General features: G+C 26.8%; 2 protein-coding genes across 2 annotated transcripts; one reads left to right on the forward strand and one right to left on the reverse strand.

The window, feature by feature from the left end:
* Positions 1-35: 35 nt before the first annotated feature.
* On the reverse strand, positions 36-1,959 carry LOC137831675 (UDP-glucose iridoid glucosyltransferase). Its single transcript, XM_068639449.2, has 2 exons — positions 1,335-1,959; positions 36-1,013 (listed from the first exon to the last, which is right to left on the reverse strand). The coding sequence occupies exons 1-2, from the start codon at positions 1,810-1,812 to the stop codon at positions 139-141; spliced, it is 1,353 nt and encodes a 450-aa protein (XP_068495550.2). The 5' UTR covers positions 1,813-1,959; the 3' UTR covers positions 36-138.
* A 10,452-nt stretch (positions 1,960-12,411) lies between these two features.
* LOC137831681 (copper transporter 6) lies at positions 12,412-13,161 on the forward strand. The gene has a single exon (XM_068639462.2). It carries the CDS (start codon positions 12,543-12,545, stop codon positions 12,993-12,995), a length of 453 nt encoding a protein of 150 aa, XP_068495563.1. The 5' UTR covers positions 12,412-12,542; the 3' UTR covers positions 12,996-13,161.
* Positions 13,162-16,149: the final 2,988 nt, after the last annotated feature.

Consider the following 16,149-nt stretch of genomic DNA (forward strand, 5'->3'; position numbering starts at 1 on the left):
AATAAATATGAATTTATCCATACAAACATGATGAATTGTACTCCTTCATGGCAGAAGAACTCAAACTTTTTTATTTGCTCAAGGTGATTTTACATACACTAAAGCTATATCGTAATCTTTGTTTTGGGCTATATGAAGTTAGACAGTCACTGATAAGATGCTCTTTACCAACCTATTCAAAGCATCATAGGAAGAACCATCTTTGACAGCTATCTTAATTTCATTCTTCAATTTCAATGCTTTCTGCCTCATCTCCTTTCTTTCAGGATTCACCATCAATCTTCTCACTGCCCCTTCTATTTCATCCCTTTCCATCACATTGGACCACTCTATGCCTACCTTCCATACATGGCTCAACAACCTGGCATTTACCCTCTGATCCCCAAAATGAGGTTGGCACATTATTGGCACCCCTTCAGACAAACTCTCCAACGTAGAATTCCAACCACAATGGCTCCAAAACCCTCCCACACCTTGGTGTGCCAAAACCTCACCCTGAGGTGCCCATTTCACAATGCAACCCCTTTCTGCTATTGCCACTCTAACATCTTTAGGCAGTGATTGTAGCCATTCTGAAACATCACTGATTGTCCCTGGTCTAATAACCCAAAGGAACCTTTGCTTGCTATTTGCTAAGCCCCAAGCCACTTCAGTCAGTTCTTTCTCTTCCCAACTAGCTATACTTCCCAAGCTCACATACAACACAGATTTTCTTGGTTGGTTTTTCAGCCAATCTATGCAGCTATAATCTTCTTCCACAAAGCTACTACTAGGAGAATCTTCTCCAGCAATCATGTGTAAAGGGCCTATGGGGAAGAAACTCATTTTGTAAACTTGGTGTAGTCGATACAAGGACTCCTCTTCAAGACAGTCCACTGTGTTGCAGATAACACCCAAAGAAGGTCTTACTGCAACTGTTTTCGCAATTTCTTTCAGCATATCACCCGAATTGAACATTGGCAGGTCTTTGAATCGGAGTGGTTCAAGTTCTGGCACCAAGTCCAACGAAGAATCTGCATGCAACGTGGAAGTTTCGTTACCACTAAAACCATCGTGCTGATCGACAAAGCTGAAAAGTTTCGTTACATAGTTTCTTTTGATTGGCTTTGGAATCATTTTGGAAAAAGTCAAATTTTAGACTTTTCTATGTAGAATTATAGACACTGAAATATTAGATTTAAATTTTAGTAGTACTCATAGTTCTCTAAACCAATTCTTTTCAATCTATGTTTATGTAAAACATTATTTCCACATTAGCCGCAAAAAATATAAAGGATTACTCGATTACATTAATATCATTTGGCAGAGGCATACGAGTTTATAATAATTAATACCTTGCAAGGGATGGCAGCCACTGGTTTGTCTCTGAAAAGATGCATGATAAGTGAGAAAATTAGTAGCACTGGTGGTTCTGAGGACTATGCTGGGTAGTTTCAGTTCTCTGGCCACAGAATCAATGGAATAAATTAACCCATCGTAGATGACGCAAGCGATCTTTTCATGGTTTATATTTGCTTTCTCAATCTGATCAACTAATACCTCTTTGATTGGAGACACACACTTTTCATTTAAGGTTGCAGTAATATCCACAATATTCTTGGAGGAGACGTGAGTATCAGATAAACCATAGGACAAGGGCAGAAAGCAAAAGTTAGGGTGATTAGAAGGATCGGGGGAATTGAAATGGGCATGTGCCACGGTTATGGAAAACCCTCTTGAATGAAGGATGGTGGCTAGCTGAAGCATTGGAGTTAAGTGGCCTTGAAATGGTGGTGGTATAAGAACCAAACGGTGCCTTTGAGTTCCCATCATTTTCCTAACTCAGACAAGAGTGTTGTCTGGTACTATGTCTATGAAATTGGCGTGAAAAAACATATGGGCACTACACATCCTTATAAATAATTTGAGAGGTGCATGAATCTTTCACATGGTGAAACCACTGTCTCTTATGTCTGTATTGACTTGTAATCAACGACTTTGAAGCTTTAAAGCTTTAATTAGTAATTCCACAGTATGGCTTTCACACGCAACACCTACCTATATTACCTTGATTTCAACGAGCCTGTGCTACGAAGGTGCACGACTCTGAAAACTCGTGTTCTTTATCATTAAAATTATTTGACCAAACTTAGTCATGAGTTGTTTCTATCTAGACTGGTACGAGTAGCATCATCACTCATTTATTCAAGACCCTGTATCTGACATTGACATTCAAGTTCTGGTCACATCTATACTTTTAGTGTCCCGAATTTACCCCATGTTTGACCCTCTGTCTCATCAGATATGTTCGAAAACCAAGTTGTTTACATGGGTATTTAAGTACTTACACACATGTTTAATTAATTAATAAACCTATAATTAATTATTGCCTCTAATCTTAATATAATTTACATGCATGTGAATTTTTTTTTATCAGCAATAAAAAATAAAATAAATAGAAACCACTTCAGGAGTGGTTCAACCCTTATACAGAAATATTTGACACCAATCTCCTATTAAAACGCCTACCAAATTAGCAAAGGGATAACCATACCAACACTAACCAATATTAATGAATCAACCTCATACAAGTCAGAGGATTTAAAACCCAACTAGAATAAGGGAAATAAGCAGAATGAGACTTTGCATAAATCCAAGACCATACCTTTACTTGCACCGAAGCGAACACTTCAGACACATCTGTCACACCTCTATTGAAGATTACCAAGTTCCTATGTTTCCAGATTTCGCTCACAATGCCAACCCAAATTGTACTCCAAACTTCGTTAACCGAAACAGAAGCCTGACTCATCCTGAATTGTGAAAAATTTGACTTAGGTTCCTTGTGAATTACAGACGACACACCAAGCCACTTAAAGCACAGACACCAGACACCAGACACGTCAAGCAAACCTGCAAACAAAGAACAAGTGACTAGACGACTCCTCCTCCTCCCCACACAAACAACACAAGAGATTTTCTACTGCCAATCATGTGAACTTGCCCTTCTGCTATTCCAGTTGGCTCTTTTCCATTTGCTTTCATCCTCTTTTCACCGACTTCTACTTATCCTTCATAATTACCTTCATTAAGGTGTTGTTCCAATAAGCTTTTAGTCACAAAACAAGAAAATATCTATTTTCAAAATTTTCGTTCAAAGGTGATTAATTTATTTCTATTAAATAAAATATAACTAGTATTATCTTTTATTTTAAAATAATAAAAATTGAAAATATATAATAATTAAATTTATAATAGAATAAAAATATTAAAAATAATAAATAAAATAAAACTAATTAAATTTGAATATAATTTTATTTTAAAATATTACTTTTTATTAATTAAATTTTTATAATAATTTTTTTTTTTAATTTTAAATTTATTTTAACTCTAATTTATGTTTTTAAAAATTCATGAAATATATTATATGTTTTATTTGTTTATAATTATTATATTAAATATATATTATATTTTTTTATTTAAGCAATATCTGAATTTATATTCAAAAAATCTCACATCAAACAAAGCATTAAATAATGTTTCCTTACTTTGTTAATTTCACAATCACCTTCAGGTCAAATGGTAAAACTTTATATTACATTTCAAAATCTACCTATTTTATTAGTTTTCAAAAGAATTTACACTGTGTTGTAAATTTATAATTTTTATCAAGCATTATCTTTAGAAAAAAATATCAATATAAAAAAATAATACATTTTTTTCTTATTCATAATTAAATTATGTATTATACTATAATAATATATAGATTACAATAATAACAACAATAAAAATAATAGTAACTACAATGATGATTGAAATGAGTGAATATAATCATAATGATGATGTAAATAACAATAGATGCAAGGACAATCATGATAATTATAATTTGCAATTATTTTTAAATTTTTAAAATATAGATCTGTAATAAAAATTAGTTTTATTTAAATTGAACAGGGATGATTCAAATAATTTATGTATATCTAACTTTATATTTCCACTTTCCTTTGAAGTTAGAAATAAAAAGAATCTTCCATATTTATTTTTAAAGCATACAATACTTTGATGTGATGATTCAACAAGTATTATCATGATTTTATTTTGGTATAGATGACACTAACAACAATAATTATGTTGATAAAAGATATACAAAAAATTTATAATAAAAGCACTCATTATAGATTAATTAATCTTCACGTTTTAAATTTTAAATAACTTTAAAATAATAATCTGCACAAACTATTTCATTAGAATTAGATTGTGATTAAATTGATTTAAGATTCCCTTTATAGTTCAACATCATTTTCCTAAAAAACAACATGTTTTTAATTTTCATTCTCCACCTTTTGTGGGATTTTGGAACATATAATAATTTCTTCTAAGTATTAGCTATAAAATATGGTCACCTTATTAATTAATGATATTACGAAATAAGTAATAATTAAAATATATTACACTCTCATTTAGCTACAAATTACAATATTAACATATTTTTTATTTTAAAAGCAATAAATTTATTATAAATAATTATTTGTGATAGCATGTAGATGTAAATTTATTTTATAAAGGAGATTAAAAAAATATATTTCTTTTCCCCTAACTTTTGTTTTGCTGTGGAAATGTTTCTTCTTTTCACTTTCTTTAGTGTCTCTTCTATCCTTTACATATCATAATTAGAAAAGGTCATCACTAACCTTTCCCTTTAGCTTCCATTTCTCCACAAAACTTCCCTTTACTGAAGCTCTCTTCATTGATCTTCTCTTACTAAGGATGAACCTTGACATAAGAACATACATATGAAACTGATAATCAGTCAACATTGACACCGAAGACAAAAAAAGGTGAAAAATATTGCATAGCTTGTTAAAGATAATTAATAATGTAACATCTCACTATTTTTATTAATTAATTATTAATTTTTTAATCAAATATAATTAGTTTATTTTTTATATAAAAAAATTCTATAAACCCTAAACTCTAAACTTAAAAATTTAAATAAAATATTATCAAATATGAGAAATAATTCTGAATATATGTTCTTTTAAAATCATCTAATTACAAACCTATATAAAAATGAAATTTGTATGAGTTGATATCTCACTACATTATAATATAAAACTCTCTAAAAACTTAAAATATGTTTTTCAAATTATATGATGTATTCCTCATCATATGCAATTCAATATTATTCTTCACATAATGTATTTCACTATAAGAGAAGTGTAATGTATTTCACTATAAGAAAAGTGTGATATAACGTGGACCAAACATTGACAAAAAATTAAAAAAAATGAACGCTACATCATAAATAGCATGGGCATAGCGTCTTTGCACAATGGATGTTTTTCAATGAAGGTAATTTTTTTGCATCGATATGTAGTTATGAGTGTAGACTAAATCCTCTGTAGGTAAAAGCAAATCATGTAAATTAACTAATAGAGTGAGTTGAGCCCTTAAGTGGAAGCTAAAAGTCAAGGCAAAACTTTAGTTTAATAGAAGGTGAAAGTTAAAAGCAAGGGTCAAGCCTAATTAAGTGAGATGTAAAAGCTAATAGATTGGGGGTCAAGCCCTAGTTGAGTCAAACATCAACAAGGTAAGATATGAAAGGTAGTATTAAGGTCAAATCCTAATTGAACCAAACCTAAAGAGGATTAAGTTTTGACTAACCTAATCATAGAAGCAAATTGCAAGGGTCAAGTTTAATAGTTGATATATAGTATCAAGGAGGACCAATTTCTTGAGCTTGGAGTGGGCTTGGCCCTCGCTAAGCCCATGCAATCTAGAATTGAAAAAAAATTGTTGTTTCTATATAAAATCTCATTAGCTAATTATACATAAACCAATATCCTCTCATCACTCACTAATTGTATATACATTCTCATTATACATAATCAATATTATCCAATCACTCACTTAATTATAATTTTCAATTTTAAAGTAACAATAACTTTATTAGGCAAACAATAATTTTTTAATTGTTTAAAATGAAAGTTTGATAATTGCTTTCAGTGACAACTTTTACGAAGCACTAGTAATGTTTGACTATAACATCATATAAATTATCACTAATTCTCTTTATACATTTTATGATGACATTTATAACATATAATTTTAGAAATAAACATTTTATATTAAGAAGTTTTGTTACTAATACAATTTTGTGACAATGTGTAAGATGAAGTATTTACAGACAAATATATATATATATATATATATATATATATATATATATATTAAGAGTTGTTAAAATATTTATAAAATCTAATTCATTTTATTATAAAAAAAATTGTAAGACACTACCAAAAAATCATTAAATAAAAATTAATTTAAAATAAAAAAATAATTAGTTACTAGATAAAATTATATATTATTTTAGAGAAAAAACGATTAATACTTAAAGTAGTTTTTATTATTAATAAAATTTATAAACTAATTTCTAATTGATATCTAATTAACTACTAAAATTTTAGCTATCAACTCTAGAATAATTGATATCTAAAATTAAAAATAAATTAAATATCATTAAAAATTAATAAACATGATTAGTGTTTGAAAATTAAATAATATAATTATAAATTAATAAATAAAATCAGTATTTAATTGAAAATAAATTGTGTGACATAAATATAAATAAATAGGGAAGACTTTTAAATGAAGATAAATTAAATAACTTAAATATAAAGAATAATATGTAACTATATAAATTAAATAACAAAAATATATAAAAAAGTAAAATTATAAATAATTTAAAATAAATAAAAATTAACAAAATATATATTTATTAAGATTAATATAAAAAATTTAATCGGACTCTCCGTTGCCTTATTAGACCATGCTATTATAAAGTTATAAATGCTTGTAAAAGTTATCATTTTTTACATATATGGTTTCAAATTCTCTCATCCTTCCTATTATTACCTTCTCTTCCATTACTTATAAGTCAAATTTTATTTTATTTTAATTATTTTAAAGTCATTATTAGATGCATTAAATGAAGACACAATTCTTATCTCTTCCTATCTTATCTTCTTACATTTAAGAGATAATTCTTATATATTCCTATCATATCTTCTTACATTAAGATGAGATTAGAATATTCTTTTAAATAATATTTAGTAATTTATTTTTTAATTATTTTAATTATTTCCTTTTTCTCATTATTTATTTTTATTGTAATTTTTATATTACTTAATCATAATGCTTCTTAAAAACTATTTAAGTTGTTTTCTTATATTCAGACTTTATCTGAGAATAATACAGAACACATTTAAAAGATGAATTGAATTATAAAAGTTAAAGAGTAAATTTTTTAACTTTTATATTTAAAATAAAGATAAAATAAATAATATTTTTATTTAAAAATAGAGATACTACATGAATTACATATTCTTATATATTGTAATTTTAAAATGTAGTTAAAGTAAAAATAAATAAATTATTTATGTAAAGTAAACATACCAATCTCCGTTATTATATATTGTTATAAATGATGACAAGGATTTCTATCATAGGTTTCATTTAATAGCATCAAAACTTCAAATTTAATCTTTCTTTGTTAGAATATAATGAATTATTGAGTTAAATTTATGATGTGGAGGTAGGAATATAAAAGTAAATTATTGTTGCCATAACTGGTTTTTCTTAATCTTTCTTAAATTTTTATCTTAATTTGTATCAACAATTAAGGCTTGGTGTTACATATGAAATTGATTTTAAAAAATTCAAACTTTATTATACTTAAATTTTTGTATGAATTAAAAATGGATACATGATAGTGAATACTTTTAGTTTTTAAATATTCGTGTAATATATATGTACTATTGCTTTAAAAACATAATTACTTAAACTTTTATTTTATTTTTAATCATTATCTGAGAGTTACTTTCTCAAAATTTTGAAATGAGACCAGGTCTTATTAGTGTTGATGTATCCAAACACATAAAAAAAATGTATAAACACTTTCATCGTACATATGGAAACACAAATAGCTTATTGAATTTTAAAACTTATTGTATAAGTTAGCTTATAAAAAAATGGTACACGAAATATTGACTGATGAGTTATGTGTTATTTTAATTTTAATTTAAACAAATTCAGTGTATATTAGATAAATTAAAATCGATTTCAATGTCAACTCCATATTCACATCACCTCTTCATTTTTATATACTGAAAATAAAAATTTTAATCATCATTGTCGTAAAGGGATGGATCATGCCTTCTGTGTATACTTTTCATTAAAAAAATGAAATATAAAAAAAAATCTTTTAAAAAATATTTTCGTATTAAGAACAATGGGTAATTCTTTTAAGAGTTGAAGTATATTGAAACGATTTTTTGTCTTTTACACAAAATTAGAAGTGAAATATAAGTGGAAACGAGAGTATTTTTAAGAGCACACAAATATTTTTTACTCACATTGAGTACTGTGTGACTTTTACTCACAGTCAAAAGAGAAAAAAAAGTTTTCTCTTACTTTTACGTGTTCTATTTATGCTTATTTTTGTTCTAAAATTTATTAATAAATTAGAAAGTATTTTATCGGCATCTAATACTCTGTTCGTACAAAGTTACAGTGATAATTTTCTGCAAATGATTCGTTTTTAAAGATCAAATAAATAAATTAAATAGTTCAATATGAAAACATTGTCACTGTGTGAAATTCTTTAAGTTAATAATAAAAAATAGATATTTAGCACAATAAAAAATCCACGTTAAATTTTATTAATTAATAACTTCAAATTTATCATTACAAAAAATTGATTAAATATAGACTAATTTAAAAATAAAAAACAATTAATTATTCTATTGAATAAATTAAAATTTATTTTATATATTAAATTTATTAATACTTAAAATAATTTCTAATTAATTTTTTTATAATATAGCTAAATACTATATTTTTAGTAACTAATTGTAAGACAATATTTTTGAATCTCTCGTTAAGATGTAGAAAGTGAAGAATTATAATGGTGTTGAACATAATTGATTTTTACTTGTCTAATTTTTTCAACTTATTTTTTTATATAATTTTTTTAATATGTCATTTGATACTTGAATTAGTTATCTTCATATTTTCATTTTTTCTGTTTTAGATGTTAAAAAAAAAGTTTTGATTTGTAATCTTTAAAAAAAATTACTTCAAACTTATTTAACAAATTAATTAAAAAGTATTTGCAATATGGGTTAGTAAAATCAAATCAAAATGTAATTAGAAAATTGTTTCATTCTAGATAACACGTGATACTAAATAGAGTATTTGGGATTTTTAATTTTTTTCAAAACATTTTTTGTTTTAAGAAAATTGAAAGATATTTGAAATATATTAAAAAAAATTATTCGCAAGATTTATTTGATTTTTTTTAGGAAAGATGAATTCTATATTTATACGAAAAACAGGATCGAACATACTCGTTCCACAAATATGTATATTGAAATCCTCTCATTTTTGCCATAATATCACTTTGATTGAACATTTTTTTTAGATTTATGTATTCAAAAGATTTTGTTTATATGTTATAATAAAAAATTTCTTATTCTTTGAATATGTTCATAAGACCATGTAGCATGAAAAAAACTGCATATACTAAATTTAATATTAATTGGTAAATAAGTGGAATTAAAAGTTTATTTCGAACAATTCAACCTTTTTAAATTGTTTCTTCTTAAGAATTGAATTTTTTTGTCCTAAAATAATATATGACAAGAAGAACAATAGACCTTGTACATGTAATGGATCTTGAAGTACTATTTTCGCATCCCCTGATGAAATCCACCAACATTAGGATTACTTGTTAATGGTTGATCAAGTTTGATACCTTTTGGAACAAGAAGTTCTAGTCCTAGAGGTATAATATCAATCACTTCATGCCCATAATGTTTCTACTATATAGATTTCGTATTCCCCTTTTTCTTTTTGTATGATTTTTTTTACTATATATGTTGTTGTAACATTATAAACATTATACTACGGTTATACAAATAATTATTAGAACCAAATAAACTATTTAGGTTGTTTTTTATATTATCAAAGGACAAACTCCTCATATGATCTTCTAGTAATTAGACTGTCTAATGGATCAACAGATCGTCTAAGGATTTTTTGTCTAAACATATCATACAGATCGTCCAATGTCTTAACAATCTCTTTAATTTTTATGATGACAAAAAACACGTATTCAATTAGTAAAACATACCAAAAGTAATCAATTCAAACACCATCAATAATCAATTAGACGCTAGACATTGCAATTTCACCCCCTTTTTGGCATAATCAAAAAGGGATTTTAACAAGAAATCTTCACTGCATATTCCATCTTTAGAGAGCATAGAATTAGAAAAAATTATTTAAGAAAGTAAAGAATCAAGAAAGATGTGAATGTAAATCCTTAAGATTTATCAAAGAAGAAGGTAGCTCAACAAGAAAGATGTGTATATGCATTAAAAGAACTTTATGCAAGCAAACACTACCATAAGCTTAACAAGATTCTAATATTTACAACATTTGAGCAACATGTCAAAGATCAAAATGTCTTTGTATATGTTATAATGGTAAGAAACTATGAGATAAAATGCTTCAGTTTTGTAGATAATTGAGGAAAGATTTCAAAGTAGTATATGTTTCAATTAGACTCCAACTTTTCTACTTTTTTAATTCAAAATTTCAATTTCTCTTCCTTTTGATATTTTTAGCATATTTTTTTTTTTTGGTTTCTAGACATTTTTTTTTCTTTAATTTTGCATATCTTTTCCTTCTTTATTTTCTTTTTAATAAAAATTTATATACATGAATAAACTAAAATGAAATATACCCTCATAAATTATTCAAGAAACTTATTTCTATAATGATTCAAAAAATCTTTTATCTTTTAAGGTAAGAACAATTATAGTTTTTTTTTAAAGTTTATAATGTGGTTAGAAACAAGAAAAATAATAAAGTAATCAATGATTTATAAAATTAGACCAATATTATTGTTAGTGACTCATAAAAACAATTGCATCAATCATATGAAAGTATGGATGTGATCAAAGTTACAAAACATACAATCATTATAAGTTCAAGAGTATAAACAAACGAATAAATAAAATCACATTTAGCTTATAAAAAAAATGGTACACGAAATATTTACTAATACGTTATGCGTTCCTTTAATTTAGAATTAAACAAATTGAGTGCATATGAGATAAATTAAAATCGATTTCAATGTCAACTCCATACTCACATCACTTCATTTATATACCAAAAAATATAAAAGTTGTCGCTGAATATGAATCACAAAAACTTTTCAAATATGCCCTAAAATATTTAATCATCAGTGCTGAAATGTCGTAAAGGGATGGATCATGCCTTCTATGTGTACTTTTCATTAACACACAAAAAAAAACAAAAAAAAAAGATAATATCTTTTAAATGTAGAGAAAAATATTTTCCTATTAACAATAGATGGGTAATTCTTTTTAAGAGTTGAAGTTATTGAAACGATTTTTGTCTTTTACCCAAAATTAGATGTGAAATAAAAGTGGAAACAATAATATTTTTGAAAGCAAACAAATATTTTTTTTGTTTAGTAACAAGGGCAGTGTAGTTCTATTAAAGGTTTACAAGCTATTGAAATCAAATTTGTCGTTTTAGTAAAAAAAATTAGCTAACAAATAAAATCTGACGAAAAGAATAAATATAAATGGAAATATTAAGATACTCCAAATCATATTAATTGTTTTTATTATATATTCAGATAGAAATATATCTTGTCTTTACTCTTCATATTAAACAAGTAATTTATATCGGATTATTATTTCCTAATAAAAAATCAAAACCAAAACCAGCAAACAAAATTGATGTATGATGTATTTTACTATGTAAATAGTTTGTCAGTAGATAAAAAAAGAAAAATAATAGTTTCACTGAGTTGTATACACCTATCACTTTTAGAAATAAATATATATAATAAAAAGTAAAATTATAATTAAATAATATGAAAAATATTAAATAATAGTATTAGAAGTTAATTTTAATGTGATGGTATAAAAAATTGTAGTTGAATATATAAAAAAAATTGCATAGGCATAATAAGGAAAGATTGAAAACTCTTTCGAGTCATTAGTGGCGTTCGTCTCTTCACATCCATGTAAAGCCATGCCAATTTCTCCAACTATCACCACAGCATTGCCCAATCCAAATCATCAATAGAGTTTTTTTTTTTTTTTCAAAAAAAGGGCCACAATATTAGATATATATTCAAGTAACATTTGAATTAAAATAAATTGGAAAATTTATAAATTATTTTTTTTAAACTTTGACGAAATAGAGGATGAATTTTTTGAAAAATATTATTTATATTTGAAAATTAAAAATTTAAAGCAAAAATATTTTTAATTTATTTAATCCGTTGTATAAGAGAGAAAAACTATCCATGATCATCATGTATATATTTTAGAGAAGTGGTGATAGTTGTAGTACCACACCATTGTGCTACTTTCTTCCCTTCTCTAATCTGATTTAATTACTCAGCCACACCTGCTTCTTCTCCACACTCACAAATCATTTCTAAAACCTAAACTATAGCCATGGATGAACACATGCACGGCATGGGAGGGATGGCGCCGTCGCCGCCAACCACAAACGACACCATGATGCACAGCAAGATGATGATACACATGACCTTCTTCTGGGGCAAAGACACTGAAATTCTCTTCCAAAACTGGCCCGGAGGCAAATCGGATATGTACGTCTTGGCCCTCGTTGTCGTTTTCCTCATGTCGGTTTTCGTCCAGTTACTCTCTCACACCCGTTTCATTAAACCCGGTTCCGACCATATCTTGGCCGGTCTGTTCAAGACCCTCTTGTTCGCTTTCAGGGTTGGTCTCGCTTATCTGGTTATGCTTTCAATCATGTCTTTTAATGGTGGCGTGTTCTTGGTTGCTGTGCTAGGTCAGACCTTGGGGTTTCTCATTTCCACCTATGCCTTCAACAAATCGCCCCACAAGGACGGTTTTGATCTTCCTCCAATTTCTTGTTAATTAGATTATTTCTCTGTTCTTTTTAAGTTTTCTTTTCTTTCCTTTTCGTATTGGTTGTAACATATGCATATGTTTTTGTGTTGAACTGTAGATGACAATAGGGTTGTGTTTATGCGAATAGTCGTTGATGTTGCTGTTAATGAGTTCATTTGTGTTTGTTTGTTCACTTTGCGTCCAACCCACTATTATTCGCTCCTATATACCAGAACCAATTATGCTGACAAATATAATGAACGGTGCAGCAGAGAGAACCATGGTGACTAATTACCCAGTTTTAGCAAATTAAAGTTCAAAAGCACAGATTGAAATTTTGATTCAATTTCCAGTCAAGAAAATTTAACAGATTTTTTATCCTTAACAGATTAAATATTTATAACAGAATCAGCCAATGAAAAAAACAATTGATTGATTTGTAAAAAATAATTAAAATTCACATTAGATTGCATAGTTATGCTTAAAATGAAAAGAGTCAATAAGAAAGTTTTAAAGCTCTCAAAGATTTATACTGGTTTACTTAAAACTGAGCTACATCCAGTTCCATCTTACATTATAATGAATTTCACTAAATTAAAAGAATCTTTTACAAAAAGTTTATCAAGAACAACTTTTTAACCCTATAAGAACTAAAACTACAACCTTTTAAAAACTATTACATCAATGTTATGCTTCAAGAAATACCATCTTACAAGCAAATAAATACAATCTTACAAAGTATAAGAAAAATCAAATGAATACACTTTTCTTGCAGACACAACAGGGATCTTCCAAACTGCAACACCTTTATGAATCCTTGATCTCAAGCTAGTGATGAAAATGACAGTATAAAGAACTCACAAAGACTTTTTAAAACCAGTAAACATGTATGTATTGAAGAGATGTCTAAGACAAAAAAATAAAAACAAGTCTTCCTTTTATAGATTTAAAACTGAATCTAAATCCAAAACAATTTTGAAAACTCTTAAAGAAAATAAGAGGTTGAAAAGGGAAATAACAGGTTGGTTTTCTGAAAAACACTTAGACAGTTTAAAACAGATTTTTGAATCGTTAAAACTGAAAATGGAAACAAAACTAACTCAAAAATAACTTTTGGAAGAAAACACATCAGAAAACTTTTAATTGATTGTTTCTTCAAATAACTAATTGAAAAGTTGTACTTTTCAGGAAAAGAAAAAATTAAATCAATTGAAAACAATTTTAACCAATTGAAAAAGTTGTAGTGTTTCTAAAGAAGTTAACAACACTTTTGAAAAACCTTATAGTTATTTAAAAACAGTTTAACTCTTTTGTTGTGCTTTGATCATTCATCATGTGCTTGAGTTAGAAGATAATTCAAGATACCAAACACTAGTCTAATCTACCTAGACTCTTTATGAGGTACCAAGTCTTCTTTTCAAGACTTATGACTTCATCAACTTCTCTTTAAGACTTATGACTTCATCAACTTTTCTTCAAGGCTCATGACTTTATCAAACATATTTAGTTGGATAGCTTGAGATATCCAACAAGATCAAGAGATCTTATACAAGGTATAATTAGGCCAAGGTGAAGGTAGAAAAATATGAGATAAAAGACTTAAGACCCGTAGATAATAGAAGAACTTTGAGTAAAGATTTCAAAGTAATGTACATCTCAATTAGACTCCTTCCTTTATACTTTTTTATTCTAAATTTTAATTTCTCATCTTTTTTAGATTTTTAGCATATTTTGTTTCTTTTTTTTCTAGACATTTCTCATTTTTCTTTTATTTTCTTTCTTTTCTTTTGCATATAATTTCCTTATTTATTTTCTTTTTCAATAAAAACTTTTTTACATAAGTAGACTAAAATGAAATATACCCTCACAATTGTTAAAAACCTATTTTTAAAATGATTCCAAAGTTCCTTTACCCTTTAAGTTAAGAACAATCATTATTATCTCATGTGACCCAAGTTACAAAATATAGAATTATTCTAAATTTTGGAGTAAACAAACGTAAGTAAAAGCACCCAAAAAAAAACCCAATTAGCTTATGAAAAAATGTATTTACTCATCATATATGTGCTCTTTTAATTTAAAATTAAACAAATTCAGTGTATATTAGATCAATTAAAATCAATTTCAATGTCAACTCCATACTCACATCACCTCTTCATTTACATACTGAAAAATATAAAAGTTGTCGTTAAATATGAATCACTAAAGTATTTAAACATCATTGCGGGAATGTCGTAAAGGGATGGATCATGCCTTCTGTGTGTACTTTTCATTTACCCAAAAAAAGAAATATAAAAAAGAAGAATATCTTTTAAATGTGGAGAAAAATATATTCGTATTAAGAACAGATGGGTAATTATTTTTAGCAGTTGAAGTTATTGAAACAATTTTTGTCTTTTACCCATAATTAGAAGTGGAAACGAGAATAATTTTGAAAGCACACAAATATTATTTTTTTTGTTTAGTAACAAGGGGAGTGTAATTCTATTAAAGGGTTGAAGCTAATGAAATCAAATTTGTCCTTTTTGTTAAAAAAGTTGGCTAAGAATTAAAATCTGATGAAACCCATTTAAAAACAGACGCAGATTTTAGAAATAAAAGCGTCATGAATGTAAAATTAGGAAAATGTAAATATTTTTGTGAGTAAATAAAAAAATTACACAGATAGGCAAAATAAGGAAAGATTGAGAACTCTTTGGGTTCATTAGTGGCGTAGGTCGCTTCACATCCACTTAAAGCCATGCCAATTTCTCCAACTATCACCGCAACATTGCCCAATCCGAATCATGATAAAATCTTATCAATAGAGAATTTGTTTTTCAGAAAAATAGCCACATCAATATCTAGATATATATCTAAGTAACATTTTAATTAAAATAAATCTATTTTTTTATTAAATATCTTTTTTAATACTTTTTAAAACTTTGACGTGATAGAATGAATTTGTTGAAAAATATTTTTTATATTTGAAATTTAAAATTTAAAGCAAAAATATGTATTATTTATTTAATAAGTTGTGTAAGAAAGAAAAATTATCCATGATCACGAAGTCTATATTTTAGGGATTCTAAACTGATTGGATCATATTTTGTTCGCGTTCTATCTACGTTGGATTCCTTTTCTTTGTTGTTTTCTCGATAAATAACAAAGAAAAGGAAATAAACATGAATTTATTGTTTTT

This window comes from Phaseolus vulgaris, chromosome 11, assembly GCF_051622355.1.
Source record: "Phaseolus vulgaris cultivar YP4 chromosome 11, ASM5162235v1, whole genome shotgun sequence".
NCBI lineage: Eukaryota > Viridiplantae > Streptophyta > Magnoliopsida > Fabales > Fabaceae > Phaseolus > Phaseolus vulgaris.

What these genes read in the sequence shown, in the direction of transcription:
- LOC137831681 (XM_068639462.2), top strand. Translation starts at nt 12,543, where the DNA reads ATGGATGAACACATGCACGGCATGGGAGGGATGGCGCCGTCGCCGCCA.
- LOC137831675 (XM_068639449.2), bottom strand. Translation starts at nt 1,812, where the DNA reads ATGATGGGAACTCAAAGGCACCGTTTGGTTCTTATACCACCACCATTT. An exon ending in TGGCTGCCATCCCTTGCAAG is followed by an intron (nt 1,014 to 1,334) that starts GTATTAATTATT and finishes CGTTGCATGCAG; the next exon opens with ATTCTTCGTTGGACTTGGTG.